Source organism: Anabas testudineus, chromosome 14, assembly GCF_900324465.2.
Source record: "Anabas testudineus chromosome 14, fAnaTes1.2, whole genome shotgun sequence".
NCBI lineage: Eukaryota > Metazoa > Chordata > Actinopteri > Anabantiformes > Anabantidae > Anabas > Anabas testudineus.
The window spans coordinates 12202053-12219409 of record NC_046623.1 but is presented as its reverse complement, the minus strand read 5'-3'; the positions used below and the strand labels follow the sequence as shown (position 1 = coordinate 12219409).

The following is a 17357-nucleotide window of genomic DNA, read 5'->3' as shown; positions in this document are numbered from 1 at the left end:
TTTTATTTTCATTCGCTTGTCGGCTGTGTCAACTTTTTGTTGTTTTTTTTTTCAAGTTTTGTGCTGAGAGTAGTTGATACTGCTCACGACACTGTAGCCAATTAGCATATTGAATTTAATGAAAAGACATGGACTGACTTTCAAAACAGCTAGCCTAGCTCTGTGTGCAGCAAAATAATTGAGTCCTCACTATGCTGTTTTCACGTTTTTCATAAGACAATGTAAAATACCTGGTGTTAACTTGGAATTTTGTAAAATTAAGAGCGTGGTATGTCCTCCTTTTTTATTTTAGTGTGTAAATGAATGGAGCATTCAGTGTCTTTGCCTGGCCATGGTGCATGTAGTGCACTTTGACATGTAATGTCTATTCATGGCCACCCAGAGGCGCTGCTGGCTCAACTGCTGGAGTGGGACTTCCTGGAGATAATGGTGAAGTGAAGGCTATCCTGCTTCTTTGAGTTGTTTATCTCTCTAATTGAAACATAAAACAAGTAAGAATGCTTCAAAGTGTGGAATGAATTGTGTGTTTTCTTTGAATGTAAAATTTAAAATATCAACCTGGAAACAGGGCGCTTAGAGCACCCTCAATATCAAAGTCAAAGCACAGTACTACCTTGTGAATGCATCTGAAGGTTTAGACTCTTCATGGGTGGAAAAATGTGACATTTGACACTTTGTCTTTAGCAATGTGATGTGTGATAAAATGTCCTTTTCAATAGTTTAATTCCTCCCACAGTGAAATTAGTCTTCTTCTCCGTCTCTGGTGTGACTTCATATTGATTTACCAACAGCAATGACAAACAAAAGTATTTCATGAACCCAGGCTCCACCTTCCTATTTAAACTTGTCCCACCCTCTTTATGTCCCGAAAATACACAAGCAAACCTGTTGCTCCGAAGCAGAGGAGACACAGATAGCTTAGACATATCTACAGACACAGATGCCCTACCAACGAGGACGTCTGCCACTTCAGCTGGGTCCTTTTGAAAGGCTGATTTGATCTTTCGGCAGTCCCCGCACGCACCGAGAACCTGATCTGTCCATGCAGTACGTAATCTCTTTTCCCAGGATGACATTGTGCATAGGTTTTCCGTGGCTTATAAATAACTGCTCTTGCTTTGACCAGTTGAGCGAGGAGAGTAAGAGACTAGACTAGTTGAGAGAGGTCCTCCATGGAGCTTGATGGGACTTTAATGAGTTGCTGCCGAGGACTCTTGCAACCCCGGCCATCCTTTTAGAACCATTTGCATCTTTGACTTTGCTGGAAAACTGGCACGGAAAGACGCAGATACCTTTAAAAGGAGTAAAGGAGTGCGTAAAGACTGAACCATCAAGAACTCGAGCATTTTGTTCTAGGAATTTGAACCAGAAAATGAACTGAAGACAAGACTATTTGAACTTTTTGGTTTCTGAGCTCAACATCAACGGCCCCATTACTCATTTGACTTGAAACGTAGGGTGGGGTGAAGGTTGCTAAAAAAGAAAGAAATAAATATGGATGCGGATAAAGGTGTTCAGGAGTCAACGGTAAGTGAGGCTCTGGTTCAGTTTAAGGCCACCTTGCAAGCGGCCATAAGCGAGGTACATGTGGATGTAAGTGCTTTCAAGCAGCGCATAGAGCAAAGGATTGAGGAGCTGTGCGTTTCCAACAGACCCTTGGCAGAGGCAGTTTCCAGGCTACAGGAGGAAAACGTGCAGCTCAGGGCAAAGCTGGAGACTCTCAACCATCTGGTCGAGGGTCTTGCCGGGATAGAGATAGAGAAGAATTCAGTTGAAGTGAAAAATGGAGAAGAAGCTATAAATAATGGACATGCACAGATTCAGTCCAAGAGCCAGAAAGAGCAAAGGGGTCTGCCTAACTCTGGAAGGTCAGAGTCCAGCCTGTCAAGTCAGTCCACATGCACATACTCTGATCAATCTGGGTCAAGTACAGGATCAAGTCATGCTGCTGCTGCTGTTGCTGCTCACAGCAACACTCCAGCCCCTCCTCCGTGGAGAGCAAAGAGACATGCTGAAATCAACGTGAGTATTGTTCGTCTATATTATAAAGAATGTTACTGTCAGTATCTGGATTGCTGCAACAAAACATAGAAACCAATATGAACAATGTTACTCTGTGGGTCGTATCTGTCACTTTGACTGAGTGATGCTCTACCAATCTGGCTTTTACTGTAATACTCGAGTCACACAGTCAATTCACTTGCCTCATTAGTATTAGTGTTATTACCATGTCACTGGTTTCAAACACAGACCAGTTTTAATACTACATGTTAAATTTAAACTTGCGCAGCACAAACAACCACGTATTTGCACACTTAACATCCTTCCCCAACCCCCTATCACAAACCTCTTCAGCTCATGACCTCCTCTTTTAACAGCAGGCACTGCAAAGGGCACATGTATTTTTGGGCCTGTGATTTGGGCCTGAGCTGTACCTATCTGGAGCCTCGGAGTGCTCCATATCAACTTCAGATGTCATCTTTACGTCTGCACATGGGGGCAAATGCAGGTCTAAATTATGAATTCAGAATGAAGCCTGCTTAAATAAAAACTTTGGAACTGAAATAAAACCTTGGCACAGGATACAGTACACATATTGTTTGGCTGTTTTATGATGTAACTCACACACAAGCTCTGAAGATAGTGAGGGCCATATAAATTAATCTTGGTACCCTAATGACTTAGGAATCTTGCCTCCCAGCCAATCCAACTCTCAGATCTCCTAATGGAAAGTTAAATTGAGTCTACATCCGTGTCAATAATACCCCAGCCCGCACCCTGAGAGGGTCAAACAGCTGCCCTGTCGAAACACACACACACCCTGCCAACATTCCTCTCCCCTGAAATCACATGGTCTTCTCCCACCCGTCAGCCCACAGCTCTGACATACAACAGTTCAACTCCCCAAGTACTAAGATAGACTCCCCATCAATACTTTACTCCATCATCTTTGGCTTTGTGTTTTAATTCGACATGTGTCATTTGTAATATGTGTAAATGTAAATCAACAGTGCCTCCGAATTTTACTCTGTTTCACCAAATCATATTGTTATGGCTAAAGCATTCGCAGACAGCTACCTATTTACATGTATGGTAGATCAACATAAAGCATCGTTAGTTTATATTTGGAGAATCAAAGTCCAACAAACGCCCCTTTTAGTTCTGTTTTACCCTCCACTGAGGACTAATCTGCTAAGTGCTAATTTTATGCGTTTGCACTACATGAACCCTGGACCGGATGCATGTAATGGATTATGAGCTTTCATGCATTGACCAGCTGGAAATGAACGTGAGCATAGCAGTGAGACTGGATTTAACAGTAAAGCTGTGACCTAACAATGAGCTTAAAGATGCCAGAAGATGCTACATAGAGATGAGGGAAACTGCAGAGTTGTGTTCTCTGACTTGATAAATACTAATGTGCTGCTGGTGTTCATCAAGTGAATATAATGGCGTTTCGAGATCTGGGAGATGACAGCTGGTCTAACGTTTGAAATGTGCAAAAAGGTAGAAGCATAATAATTTATTTCATGATGGCTTTAAGGTTTTTCTCACTTCTGAAGTGACTGTGTTTGTAATTGTCAATGACAACTCCTTCACTCAAGTATGTTTGCATGTTTCTAAGCAGCCAGAGTGATACTGAGGTAAAATCAGCCTGAAGTTGAAGGCATTAATAAGGTCAGACAGAGTCAGACTGTGAAATCCTACAACAGCTCCTGTGGAGCCCGCAGATCACTGTGGTGCTAATCTCCCTCTTGACGAGGAGTTGACGGACTGGCTGCAGGGGCTCTACTGGAGGCTGCCAGACCGCTGCGTATCTCTGGAAAGCAAAAGGCTGAGGGGGGTGGAAGAGGGGGCAAATACACACCAAAGCCTCAGGCTGATATAACGGCTCAGGCTAACTCCCACGATTTCCAAAGCATCCATTTGGGGCTATATTGGGATGTAACAAGAGTGGCACCGAAACTCCTGCAATGGGGCTGATTGCAAAATCTAAAATAGCCTTTCGGTGGGAACATAGGTTTGTTGGCCACAGCTGTCATTAAGGGAGACGCATTCAACTGTTAACAGCTGAAGATCACACTTACAGAGAAGTGTGCACACACACACACATAGATTTACTGTGGATGAGAAATGCTAATTATTTTTAGCTCCTCATCATTCAGCAGCTGAGAAGACAAAGCCATTCTGCTTTGAGGTTACTAATGTTGGACACTGAAAACACCAACTGAATGTTGATGCTAAGGCAAATCTACAAACAGTTGCATGTTTTGCATTACTTGTTGGATAATATCTTGAAAACTAAAGTTTTTTTTTATCTACTTAAAGCATCAGAAATGATAAGTTACTCTGATGGTAATCAGCCAAAGACAGGATCACAATATTATTATGAATGCTTAAGGTTTCCATAGATGATGATGATGTCTTTTTCCTTTGTACTCCATTAAGTATTCATTCAAGACAGTTTGGGTGTCATAGTTTTGACTTCAGTAATATAATTACATGTTTTGACCTGCTTATCTTAACCATACAGGGTACTGACGCAAGAGGAGAGAAAAATGTTGCCGCAACGGGACAGGAGAGTGGGAAACAAGGTAGGCAGACGTTCTGAAATATTTCATGCAGCTGATCTGACAAGCTGATCTCACCTTTGGTTCTGTCTCCTCAGAAAAGGAGTCCGACGCAGCCCAAAGTGATAAAGCTATTCCCCAGTCCCACCAGCCTCTCACTGCCAACACCAAGCCAAGCTCAGAGTCTTCCACCATGACGAACTCTCCCCAGTCCACAGTGGAAAACCTCGAAAAGCCTGGTCAGTAGATTCATGCTAACATACATCAGTAAGAAAAAGTTTGTGAACCTTTAGAGTAGTAGAGTAATAACAAATATAATAATACTATAAAAATTACACAAAACATTCTGATACTTTATGTCTTTTTCTGGGAATAACCATAGAAACCTCATCTCACACCACCATCTATACCCAAGCGAATGTATAACCAGCTTTTCTCTATCAGACCAGGAAGAATCGGGCCTTCTGACCAAACCCCATCTTCCCCTCAGTGCGATGACTAAAGTCAGCTGTGATGCTCCAACTGTTCCTCAGTCTCCTGCTTCAGTGCCCAAAGCACCCAAAGAAACCCCAGTAAAATCAGTGATGTGTCCTGGTGAATGCAGTGAGTGGAAAATCTATTTCTGCTATGTGACCAATGTATTTTTCCATGTATTTGATTTCAGTGAGAAACAGAATCTGCTATGTCAGTGTAACCGAACTCATTTCACCAAATTTCACTTGGTGAGAACTTTCCATGGAGATGCATAAACAGATATTAATAGACTTCATGTACCATTTTTGCCATTTTTTAGATGCTGATGAACCCCAGCCCCATCTTCCCGTCTCTGCCATGACAACCAAAGCCAGTCCAGAGAGTGTGCTTGCAGCCAAACCTGCTCAGTCTTCATCATCAGCAGCTGGTCCTTGCATGGCAGTGGCTCCAACAGGAGACACGGGAGAATATTCTGCTACAAGAGGTACATTTGGAGCAAAAGAGACGAAATTCCAGGAGTCAGGCGCTGGAGCTCAGACTTTGCCTCATCTTCCACTCACAGCTGTAACCAAAAGCAGCTCTGAGACTGCTCCATCCAAAGCTGATCAGAGTCCAACATCAATACCTGAGTCGCCAAAAATTAAGCGTGGTGATTATCCATTTAGACTTGGTGGGTACAATACTGACAAAGCAATTTTGTTTTGAGAATCTGACTATGATTATATTTTTATGTTTTATGTGAGTTGTTTCTCTTTTCACTAGATGTTAGTGAACACAAGCCACACTTGGCTCTTTCTGCCATTTCCAAACCCAACTCAGAGTCATCACCATCAACTCAGTCTCCAAGTCTTTTAGCATCACAGGACCCTGCAGTGAAACCAGGGGAATATCCCTTTAAGCGGCGTGAGTTTAATCATGGGTGTGAGGGTCTGAGTCTAAAATAGAGGCCATAACTATTTTTTTCTATTATCATTGATTTCTTAATAAACACACAGTATTTTAAAGATTTTTTGTTTCTCATTTCATCAATTTAGTCCCAGTTCTCAAGACACCCAGTCCCAGTCTAAAGAGAAGTGTGAGCTTTCCTCAGTCTGCAGGTAAAATATACAGTAGTAGACCCTGAATCAGCCCCCTCATAATGGTTCTCTCCAACTCTTCATTGACTTGATTGACTACTTTCATTTTATTTTGGTTTTATTTATGCTGTCTCTCCTCCCTCTGACTTTCTCTTACTGCAGAAAAATTACTTCCCTCCAAATCAATCATAAAATCTGGTTTCTCACCTAATTTGGACAAGTGAGTTGTGAGAGTGACTCCTGTTTTTGAGAAACTAATTAAAGTACTGCTGACTATGGTTTGATTGCTGTCGTGTTCTGTCACTTTACAATCATTTGGAAACTTCTATCCAAATATACTTGTAACTGTAAAACCAGTTGTTGTCCACTGCTTCTCTACAGGAAACTGAACAAACCAGGGTGTGTTGAGTTTAAGCAGGATATAATCAAATCACAAACACTTCCACGCTCAAACGGGGCTCAGGCCAAACGGGCTCTTTTTGAAAGGATGAACTCAGAGCCTACAAAGTAAATGTATTTGAAATATTTTCAGTTTCCTCCTTTTCCACGTCTTCAGTCCCTGAAATTTAAATCATTTTGTCATACAGTGAGATACATTTCTCTCAAACAGGTCAAAGGACTCCAAACCTAAACTGAAGCGCTCTCAGAGTTTTGGAGTGTCCAGTGCCAGTGGTATCAAACAGATTCTCTTGGAGTGGTGTCGCTCAAAAACCATTGGCTATCAGGTATGACAAAGACAGTGCTGGCTAAAAAGTCAACTCTTCTCCATAAATTCCCAGATAAATAAATAAATGAAAGTGAAATATTACAATCAATGTTGTCATTTTCATCTTTTCCTCAGAACATAGACATCCAGAACTTCTCATCCAGCTGGAGTGATGGGATGGCCTTTTGTGCTCTGGTCCACTCCTTCTTCCCTCTAGAGTTTGACTATAACACGCTGGATCCAGCAAACCGCAAACACAACTTAGAGCTGGCCTTCACCACTGCAGAGTAAGCAGTGAGGCAATGAGCTATGCAGTTTAGTATTTTAGTGTCAAAACCTGAACGGTAGGATAAACCAGAAATCTTCGTTAAACCACTTAAAACTGCAAACTAGCCTTATCAAAAAGGCATTTGAGTCTTAACTTTACAAAAGTATGCAGTGATATGACTTCTTCAAATCAGACTTGTAGGTTCAGACTTAACAAATCAAAGAATGTGTTTTGGAAATGAGTGATTAAAACAGTCAGCATTTACTTGTTTAATTTGACTTTACACTTTATTCATCTTTGCTATCATATTACACTTTTATCTTTCAGAGAGCAGGCGGACTGTCTCCGTCTGATCGAGGTGGAGGACATGTTGGAGATGGGGGATAAGCCAGACCCCATGTGTGTGTTTACATATGTCCAGTCCCTCTACAACCACCTGAAGAAGTTTGAATAATTCTGTATCAGAGTATATCATGAAGTTTTTAAGCACAGTGTGTTGTGAACACGTTGAGAAACCAGCAAACTAATAGACTCAAAATCACAGACTTTGGTGTTTGACTTTTTTTTGTTCTTCTTCCAAATCACATTTTACCAGTTTTATACTGCATGTGTGCGATCGCCAGTTTCCCACACTTCCTTTAGCCTTAAAAGTGGACTACTGATAAAAGCTACCCTGATAAGATGCAGTATTGTGTGACACGTTTTGTGATGAGTGTGGCTCTAATGCTGCTGTATTTAAAGAGACTTTAGGTTTTGTGTACTTCTCAAATCCATAACTGTACTGTCATCACATCACTGTGGCCATATTGAGCCAACTCTATATAATATTATATATAGTTGAAAGCACTGAAAAAATAATTACTGCAATAATTATACTAATAGTTACTACAACTGCTACTACTATTTTCATTATTGTAAATTGAATATTTGAGTTTTTTCAACTGTTGTTCTGACACATAAAGAATTTGAATTGATTATTTGTCACTATTTTCTGATATTTTATATTAGTAGATTATATTAGATATTTTAGAAACTATGAATTGATTAACTGAGAAAATAATAGCACAGAAATAGAAAATGATGTGTGTCCAACTACATTTTAAATATGAAGGCTATTATATGGGGCAGTTATCATGGGTAGTATTGCTAAACACAGCTCAGCTTAACAATAAGTAACTCATTATGAAAATCTTGGAGTTGTTAAAAATAGAAATAAAAGTAAATACACTTTTTCAAAAGTACAAGTAGGTTCTTGCAAACGGTGTCAGCAGCATTTAATTACATCGTTTAAGAGAGTGAGCAGTGCCGTCTACTGGTGTAAAAAGGACACTGACCTAAAATCACATTAAATAAGAATTTATATATTTATAAATTGTCAATTTTAATCAACAACGCAGCTGCACCTTTAATCTGTTTAATAAATCAATCCAAGAGAAAAAAGTTGTTACACTCTTTAAAAGTAGGTTTCACAAACTCAAAAGTTATTTTAAGATCACGGTTTTTATTATAGATTGTTTTATTTGACACTGTAATTTTTACTTAACATTTTATCTAACAGTCACAAAGTGCGTGTACAAAATGCAGATAGCTTCCATGTGGTGCGTTTAGGGTGTCCAACTATTCATTGTTATCATCCAACTACCACATTGTTCTGAGCTAATCTTTTACATTTAAATAATTTAAATCGAAACGATTAAATGCGCGCACACTCGGCAAACTAGCATCAGGACTCAGCGTCGGTGTTTAAAGAAGCAGACAACACGTGAGGTCGCGCACCTACAACATTTGTGAAGAGCCGTGAACGCAGCGCTTCCCATTGACCGGGCATCCCTTCCGGTAGATGAGGTCAACTTTTCCCCAGATCCGCCATTTCAGTCCTGGAGTTTCTTGTTGCACCGTAGTTGTGAATATTTTATCATTAAACGTTTAAGCAGTAGATACTTTGGGGTTATGGTGCATCGTTAATTTAGTCAACCTAAACACTTTTACGTTACTTGTCGCTGACGCTGTGGTATTTAATCGTTTTTTTTTTCCCGCGGCGGTGTTAGTCACCCAAAGTTTTTGTATGAGTTGCGGATAGGGAGAGGCGAAGGGGAAAGGCCTCAAGCCTCGGGCAGGATTTCACAACCATGGCCGGTAATTTTGATGCCGAAGACCGTGCTAGCTGGTACTGGGGAAGGCTCAGTCGCCAGGAAGCCGTTTCTCTTTTACAGGGACAGAGACATGGTGTTTTCCTGGTGAGGGACTCCATAACCAGCCCTGGTGACTACGTGCTGTCCGTGTCGGAGAACTCCAAAGTGTCCCATTATATCATCAACAGCATCAGCAACAACCGGCAATCTGGCTCTGGTAACTGTATAGTTAAACCTGTCCGCTAAACTGAACTGTTCCCACGACAGAAACCTTACAATAAGTAATGTCTCTTAAATTCTGGATCACAGGAATGTAGCTGCTTCAACGCTGTTTTTCCACTCTGGTGAAGCCACGCCAAACTCCCATTATGAAACGTACAATTTAAATAGATTTCAATCGTTTGCAAATATACCTAATATTTATGAAACAATCTAGGTATTAATAGTGTTTTCTTAACGCACTCTTTAAGTCTGCATGTACAGAAATAATATAATAATATGTGCTCATTTGAATTAACTAACTACACGTTTAGCTAGCGTTAACGCTATGTGCATGTGAGTTAAGCTGCTCCTACCCCTCTTCGTAAGTTAGTTCGGATGGTGTTGCTAACAGCTAAGCTACCAGAATCAGTCTAAAGGATTGCCACTTTTGCCTGAAATTATATTTGGTATGCCTTATTTTATCTTGTATCGTGTTATCATCAGAACCCTACAATATAAAGAAAATCATAAGCCGTGTTGTAAAACCAGTGTACTTTTTAAATGGAGTTTGGTGAAACTGAACTATTTGGCTAGCTATCTACAACAAATCACACTTCAGCAATTCAGTAACTATGCTATAGTAAACTACACTAAACTATACTTGAGATCATTCATTTATTTTCCTGACTAAGGATCGAGGCGGTGTTCTGTCCTTGTTTAGGCAGCAGGATGGTAGCTCAGCAGTCAGCAGTAGTGAGGTGGGCTGGGCTGCTGCTGCTGCAGGGATTGAATGAAACTGGGCAGACTGGGCTGTCACAACTGCAGGATGACTGGTCCGACAGGCGTCTGTGGAATGCCTGTGATCCTGCCCTGTTGCACATACAGTACATAGCCTTATTTACAGGTTTGCGGCAGTGATTTTAAATCTGTGTGGCTATTGCGCAATTTCCATCCTTTCACTTTAGCATGGGGTGATTTTATTTTAATGAATAAATTATAATCACTCTGCCAGACGATGTATGGAAAATTATCTTATGTGCAGAGACTGCAACAACAAGAGTTAGTTCCCCAGGTGCTGTATGTGGCTGCCCGCTGCTCCCCCCAGGGGGATGGGTTAAATGCAGAGGACAAATTTCGTTCATTCATTTCGTAACATGTACATATGACAAATAAATGCTGCTTCTTCCCTACACATGTGAAAACAACCACTTCACCTCACAATAATTTTTAACTTATTGCCTGAACAGGATGGTTAAAAAACAGTTATCCAAATGATATGGGCTAATGTCAATGTAGGGATGAATTACCTTGATTTCTTATGGATTTAAATTATTGTATTAACCCCATAAACCAGACATTCTGGCCATTGCATTTATAAATGGGTTCTGATTTGTATTTCTTCACGATAATACAGATGTGGCTAAAAGTGTTGGTGCCTTTACACCGGATTGAAATAATGCCTCATTGTTGTTGAAAGTAAATGCTTTCGTTATACGTATCTACACGCCAGAGTAAAACAAAACTGTGAAAGAGCTAAATTCACCCTGATCTAAAATGGACAGAACTAAATTATTGGTACTGCTTTAAAGTGATACCCAGTAAGGCTGCTGTTGACCAATAAGGTAGGCTGTTCTGTGTTAAAACTTTACAGTTTTAGTAAATAAGCATTGTATAGTTTGTGTCCTATGTTGTACTTGCTTTTACGTTGTTTTTCATCCTAATAAATGTGTCGTTGTCTTATTTGTGGGTTTTGGAAGGAGCAGAAAAGCAAGTGGTTCAATCCAACCAAAAGATCAGTCATTAAGAATGATCTACATGTTAGTGCAGCGCAGTTTCAAAAATTAAGAGGCACATGCCTGTTGCATGCCAGCTATAATGATGTAAGTGCAGACACTTGTGGGTGTGTGTGGATTTTTGTGCCACTTTCAAGAAGCAGGCCTTAAGAGCTATGGAAATATTGTACATGCTTTATACATGTGCATGTTTGAACTTGTATGCATGATGTACATTTATTTGAAGTGTTCACACGAAAAGCTTTCAAGCAGTTCTTCAGTCTAATAACCTGAATTTAAATTTTGTTCTCCCCAGTATGATGTGGTTTGGTATATGCACTAAGAACAGTTAAACACCTTGCTTGTAGCTTAAAAACAAAGTTGGGACAAAATGGTTAATGTCGCTGTAAATAGAAAGCCTTCTGTTCACAGGTGTTTGCTAATTTGTGTATTTCTGACATGTTTTCTCTTCAACATATTCATTAAGTCATTTTTCTTCTGCCAGGTTTGGCTCCTCCTCGTTTTCGGATTGGGGATCAGGAGTTTGAAGCACTGCCAGCCCTGCTGGAGTTTTATAAGATCCACTACCTGGACACCACTACACTTATAGAACCCATAGGTAAAGCCAAGCACACAGGTTTTAGTAGCCCCTCCTCTGTTGGTGTCCCACAGCAGCCTGAGGAGGCTGAGTTTGTCAGGGCGCTGTTTGACTTCCCTGGTAACGATGAAGAGGACCTGCCTTTCCGCAAGGGTGACGTCCTGCGTGTGCTGGAGAAGCCTGAGGAACAGTGGTGGAACGCTGCTAACCAGGAGGGCCGGACTGGAATGATCCCTGTGCCTTATGTGGAGAAGTACCGGCCTGCTTCACCCACTGCTGCTTGCCTGGCTTCTCCTGTTGTGGGGACTGGACAGGGGGGGCTTGTTGGAGGGGTAATGGGTAGCACAGATGGAATAGGGGCTCCACTGGCCAGTCCTTTGGGGGACCCAGGCCAGTATGCTCAGCCCGTGGTCAACACACAGCTTCCTAACTTACAGAACGGGCCTGTCTATGCCCGAGTCATTCAGAAGAGGGTGCCCAATGCCTATGACAAGACGGCGCTTGCTCTGGAGGTAACAGTTCCACCCACCATTCATTTTCTCCTAGGCTGTCCTTCTGTTCACTGTTCTCAGTCTGTTTTGTTTTTTGGTTCTCAGCTGAGGCAGCGTAGATTGTTCTGAGTGGTAATGGCTTACTCATGCATGTGAGCATACACACAAAGTATCTTTATAAATGTAAGCTGACAGCACACACACAGTTCCTCACAGTGGGATGGCTCTGCAAAGAAAGACAGACACAAATTCTTTACAATGGCCTCTTTTTATGTACTCTGTGGGGCCCATTAGATCAATGTGAATGTTATATTATACTTTAATTACCACTGGAGCCCAGTGAAACAAGACATGTTGGTTTTAGTTGTTTTGTTGGAACAGATAAAGAAACAGTGGGTGCTCAGATTAGTAAATAAAACCACACATCTATTTTGTTGTGAGTCCAATTAACAGAAGTCTTATTGTCTATACATCAAGTAAAGTTTACCAAAGTTAACAAATTCTTAAATCAGTTGTTCCCACTATGTTACCTACATACATTCAGTAGCTACTGATTAGTCGAGTACACGATCCAGCAGGAATATTTAGTCACTTTTATAGTGACTGGTGGTGATACAGTAGGGCTTTGTTGAACTTGGAGAGCTGCAGAGTTTAAGAAGTTTGTATAATTCAGTATAATTGTTGCCCTGCACAATTGCATTTTGTGCAAACATTCCACCTTTGGGCTCGAGCTGGTTTGGTATAAACCTTCAGCACTGCCATCCCATAAATTCCACAGCTGTCAGTTGTTGGGTCTCTCTGTGCAGCCTTGTTTATTTGAGTCTTCTCAAGAAACACAGATGCCACCATTTTGTTTTGCTTAACAAGATTGGAAGATGGTGTGTGTGTGTGTGCGCGCTGCCATGTGAGATTAAACAGACTAGATGTCATTGCACTGTGTTTATGGATTTCTGCTGCTGTTAAAATGAGTAACAATCACATTGCTGTCACTCTAGATAAGAACTAGCAAAAATAAAATAATTATTTGTGTATGCTGTCTGAAAAAAATAACCTGGATACCCTGTGAGGAAATTAGGTTAGGCGATTCTAGTAGTACTAATGTGTACCCTTTTATTGGTGGCGGTTTTTTCTTGGTTGGACATGTGGATGTCAGTCCATCTACTGAGCTCTATCCCTGAAATAATACAGCAATACAATACAATTATGACAAAGCTTGTTAAAATGACTTTGTCTACAATAACAGTGTCATATATGTACCATGTGAGTCTAACCAGGATGTTTGGATGTGGTTCAGTCAGTTCAGTGTCGACTTGATAGGTTTCGGCTTAGACTTTGGGGTTTATTGATTGATTGATTATCAACTAGTTCTGATAGTTAATATAGAGCTGGAGGAGAAAGTATGTTTGTGGGAATTTTATTATGCATTTATCTTTTTTTCTTTTCTTTATACAGGTGGGAGACATGGTAAAAGTGACCAAGATCAACGTGAATGGCCAATGGGAGGGTGAATGCAAGGGTAAACGAGGCCACTTTCCCTTCACCCACGTTCGACTGTTGGAACAATACCAAACTGACGATGAGAGCTGAGAAACGCACACACTCCTGCCACATCAACAGTGTTCAGCACATCCCTTCTACTATGGCCATTTTGTCATCCTCAAAAAGAAAAAAAAAATTATACAAGCACACATTTTATGAACCTATGAGCTAAACCGATCAGACTCTCCTGACCGTGACAACTTAAATGGTGTTGGGTGAGCTTGTATTTTTTTTGTTTTTTTAAAGTCGGCATTATACGCTGCTACTGTTCTTAACTACAGCCACAAAAAAACTTTAATGATAAATCTCTCTCATAAGTAGATAGCAGCATTTACTGCTTTTCAGCAATTATTTTTCTTTGGTCTGGACTCGAATGGACCAAACTACAGGTGTAAATGTTGCTTTGAGCACAGTTTGATTGGAGCAGTATTTTGAATTAACAGATAGTGAAAACGGAGACCGCACGCACGTGATGAGTGGATGAAACTTTTGATGCTTTCTATCTATTTATGCTGGAAGCTTTAGGGCTTTAAACAAAGGAGAAATAGATGTCACTGTGCAATATGTTACAGTATAATAAATAATTACATTCTCTTAAGCCTTTGTAGGTTAAAACATTCATGGTTCATTTGACACAAGCTGCGATGGCATAGTGCAACAAGCCCCAGAGCTCATCCGCCCATCTCTATGCGTACACCATCACAAAAGGCACTATGGCAGACATTCCCTGGAAAAGGAATAAAATTAGTTTCGGTTCTAATTCACAATAGGCAGTATCAGCCCAGCCCAATATAGAAGTCTAAACCAAACACAAACTGCGGATTCAGCTTACTTTTACTCTCCTGCTGTATCCTCACCTGCGACATTGCATTTATACACAGAAGGGAAAAAAATCTATTGCACACAAGGGACAAAACTCTCAGCTTCTCTCACAGAGTTATGAATCAGTTTTGTTTTGTAGTGCTAGACTGTGAACCTCAACAAGCAAAGACTTTTCCTCATGATGTCATTTTGTAGAAGATTTTCGATGTATTACATATTACCCACACTACAAACCGAGTATTTTTATTTTTTGTACTAAACATGGAAAATATGATAGAATTGACTATATATTCACACACCTTACATGCTAAATACTGTAAACAGTTTTCCTTCCTTACATTTGGTTTTCTTTTACTTTCTGTTACAAGAATCTGCACCTATTATTTTACGCTCCTGTTTTAAAACACTATTTGCTGCCAACATGAATTACTTCAAATGCAGCCTTTATAGAAAGGAACAAAATAAGCACCCTCTCATAGATGAAAGAGAAGTGCTTCATTTGGATGAAAAGTTTCATTTTTGCCTTCCAGCAGGGTTTTTATGACATTGTGAGTTGCAAATGTTTTAAGATATGTCACACTAATCCTATTGCATTTGTATGTATAATGTGTAAAACAGACATTAAGTCTGTTGTCATTTTTTGTGCCACTAAGATGCTGTGATTGACACGGCTTCTTCCACGTTGAAAACACTTTGTTTATACAAAAAGCTTTTCTAAACACACCTAGCCCCACAGAACATCATGTCAATATGAGAATCAACCATAAAATGATCTTAATGGTTAACATTTACGTAACTAAATGTCATTTTCCAATATCCTGTTTGAGTTTTCTGTGAGGTAATTCTTTAGCTTTTTCCTCAAAAGCAGGCACAACAACAACAACTTGGGAGGTCCTTTTTAGTATTCTCCTCTCCGGTGTGTTATTATTCAAGTGTTCTGGAAAATTAAAAATTGGGTGTATTATTTGCTTTCCAAGTTTGAAAGTTCTGTTTAGCATTTTTCACGGCAGTGGATGCTTCTTGTATGCTGGCAAAGCTAAGCTACAGTAAGAACATAGTAAATGACAAACCACAACTGCAAATTGTCTTTTGTCATTTACTGGGGAGGATCTGCTGAGTTACATCCTCTCTACCTCATGTGTGATATTATAAAAGATTATCGGTTTTATAGGAATGTTATGGTCTGAAGCCTGAGGCTCGATTAGCCAGTATTGTTTTTGCAAAAATGAACAACATACAGCCAAATGGTTTCGATAGCACTGACAAATACGTTTTATGTGTGTGCTCACCAAATCACAAGTTCAGCAAAGTCCTGGGGTCAGATGTGTAGATGATGCCTGTGAACAAAAATAAGTGATGCTCCACTTCCCACACATTTACAATAGTCATAATATGGTGAAAAGACAAATTTCTTACACACTGAAGCAGCATACACATTTGGGAAAGCAGAAATTTAAAAAAAATAAGCTGAGAGTGAATGTAATACAATTCTTTTAGGTTTAAGCCAAGTCCACTTCGTACCAATGTTAAATGGTGTAAAGATGCAGCTGCTGATTCACAAACAAGCTAACAGTACGAGTTGCACCTGCGTACAACTTCACAGTAAAAGCTATAAAACATTAAAAAGTGCAGACGTACTTTCTGCATTTGTATTAACTGTTGTGCATCTGACCCCAGCTGTTGAGAAATGTAGTCTTTGAGTTTACAGTGTGTTTATCAACGGTGAAATTTTCCCTCCATTTCTTATTATTGAGACTCAAATTTAGGAAATTATTTTTTCTATGCTACATTAATGCAATATTTTTATTACTGTGATATGTTTATTAAGAATTTTAAGTCACACCTGTGGGTCATGCAGCCCTGTGTATATTATTAATAAACACATGCAACAGTCCCAAGTTTTCCTATTGCAAGTTTTTCACTTCTTAAATGCTTTAAATGTTGATCACAAGAAGTTGTTAATATAATAACTGACTAATTAAAAATCTATTGTGTAACTACGTTACCACGTGGATATTGTATTCCACAGGATTGTGTCCAAGCTGTTTCGAAGTATCAGTGATTTATTATTGAATTTGGAATGAAAAGTTTAGAAAAATACAACATCAACAACATCTGGTAAGACTGAGTGTTTAAGAGGTTAGTCTGTTCATTCAGAAGGGATTCCACTGCATTTTTAATAATTTTTGTTGTTATTCCCTTATGCAAAGTGCTAATTTGCATTGACCCCGGTGCATAAATGGTACTGACCTCACACTAAAATATTCCCATTCCCATTTCATTGTCTAAAGACCAATGAAAAGATAAAGACATTGTTTTCAGAAGATACCTCAGATATTTCTGCAATATGCACCTTATCTTACAGTTCAACAACAAATGCATTAACTCTCACCATGTCAATTTTTTTTTTTGTTGAACAAGCAAAAATATATATTTTTAAGAAACTGTACAATATGTCAAAGTGTAATAAAAGGTATGTTTATTTTCTGGAGCATGTGATTTGTTAATATACTTAGTCAATAAATAAATATACCAAATAGTGTGGACTTTAGATTACTGTCTTCGTTGACATGAATTTAATTATATTCATTACTTCTTGATTAATGTAATTATCGACATGTAACTTTATAAAGGCTGAACTGGAGTTTGCTGATGCAGATTTTCACTGTAACCTTTATATATAATGTAAGTTGTATATGTGCAATTA

General features: G+C 39.6%; 2 protein-coding genes across 3 annotated transcripts; both read left to right on the top strand.

The window, feature by feature from the left end:
- The first annotated feature begins 78 nt into the window (after positions 1-78).
- Positions 79-8043, top strand: LOC113169576 (smoothelin-like protein 1). 2 transcript variants are annotated; one of them, XM_026371101.1, is made up of 12 exons: positions 79-2022; positions 4535-4595; positions 4670-4810; positions 5016-5174; positions 5365-5715; positions 5808-5948; positions 6080-6142; positions 6284-6341; positions 6503-6628; positions 6732-6846; positions 6963-7114; positions 7423-8043. In XM_026371101.1, the coding sequence occupies exons 1-12, from the start codon at positions 1495-1497 to the stop codon at positions 7547-7549; spliced, it is 2022 nt and encodes a 673-aa protein (XP_026226886.1). In that variant the 5' UTR covers positions 79-1494; the 3' UTR covers positions 7550-8043. The 2 variants fall into 2 exon arrangements, with proteins under 2 accessions (XP_026226886.1, XP_026226887.1); XM_026371102.1 differs by lacking the exons at positions 6963-7114; positions 7423-8043 and having other exon boundaries at positions 6503-6634.
- An 887-nt stretch (positions 8044-8930) lies between these two features.
- On the top strand, positions 8931-15861 carry LOC113170395 (adapter molecule crk-like). The gene is made up of 3 exons (XM_026372472.1): positions 8931-9444; positions 11706-12310; positions 13742-15861. The coding sequence occupies exons 1-3, from the start codon at positions 9225-9227 to the stop codon at positions 13874-13876; spliced, it is 960 nt and encodes a 319-aa protein (XP_026228257.1). The 5' UTR covers positions 8931-9224; the 3' UTR covers positions 13877-15861.
- Positions 15862-17357: the final 1496 nt, after the last annotated feature.

Coding starts and splice junctions, on each gene's coding strand:
- LOC113169576 (XM_026371101.1), top strand. CDS start 1,495: ATGGATGCGGATAAAGGTGTTCAGGAGTCAACGGTAAGTGAGGCTCTG. Junction 4,596..4,669: donor ACAGGAGAGTGGGAAACAAG/GTAGGCAGACGT, acceptor CTGTCTCCTCAG/AAAAGGAGTCCGACGCAGCC. Junction 6,847..6,962: donor CAAAAACCATTGGCTATCAG/GTATGACAAAGA, acceptor TCTTTTCCTCAG/AACATAGACATCCAGAACTT.
- LOC113170395 (XM_026372472.1), top strand. CDS start 9,225: ATGGCCGGTAATTTTGATGCCGAAGACCGTGCTAGCTGGTACTGGGGA. Junction 9,445..11,705: donor CAACCGGCAATCTGGCTCTG/GTAACTGTATAG, acceptor TTCTTCTGCCAG/GTTTGGCTCCTCCTCGTTTT. Junction 12,311..13,741: donor AGACGGCGCTTGCTCTGGAG/GTAACAGTTCCA, acceptor TTCTTTATACAG/GTGGGAGACATGGTAAAAGT.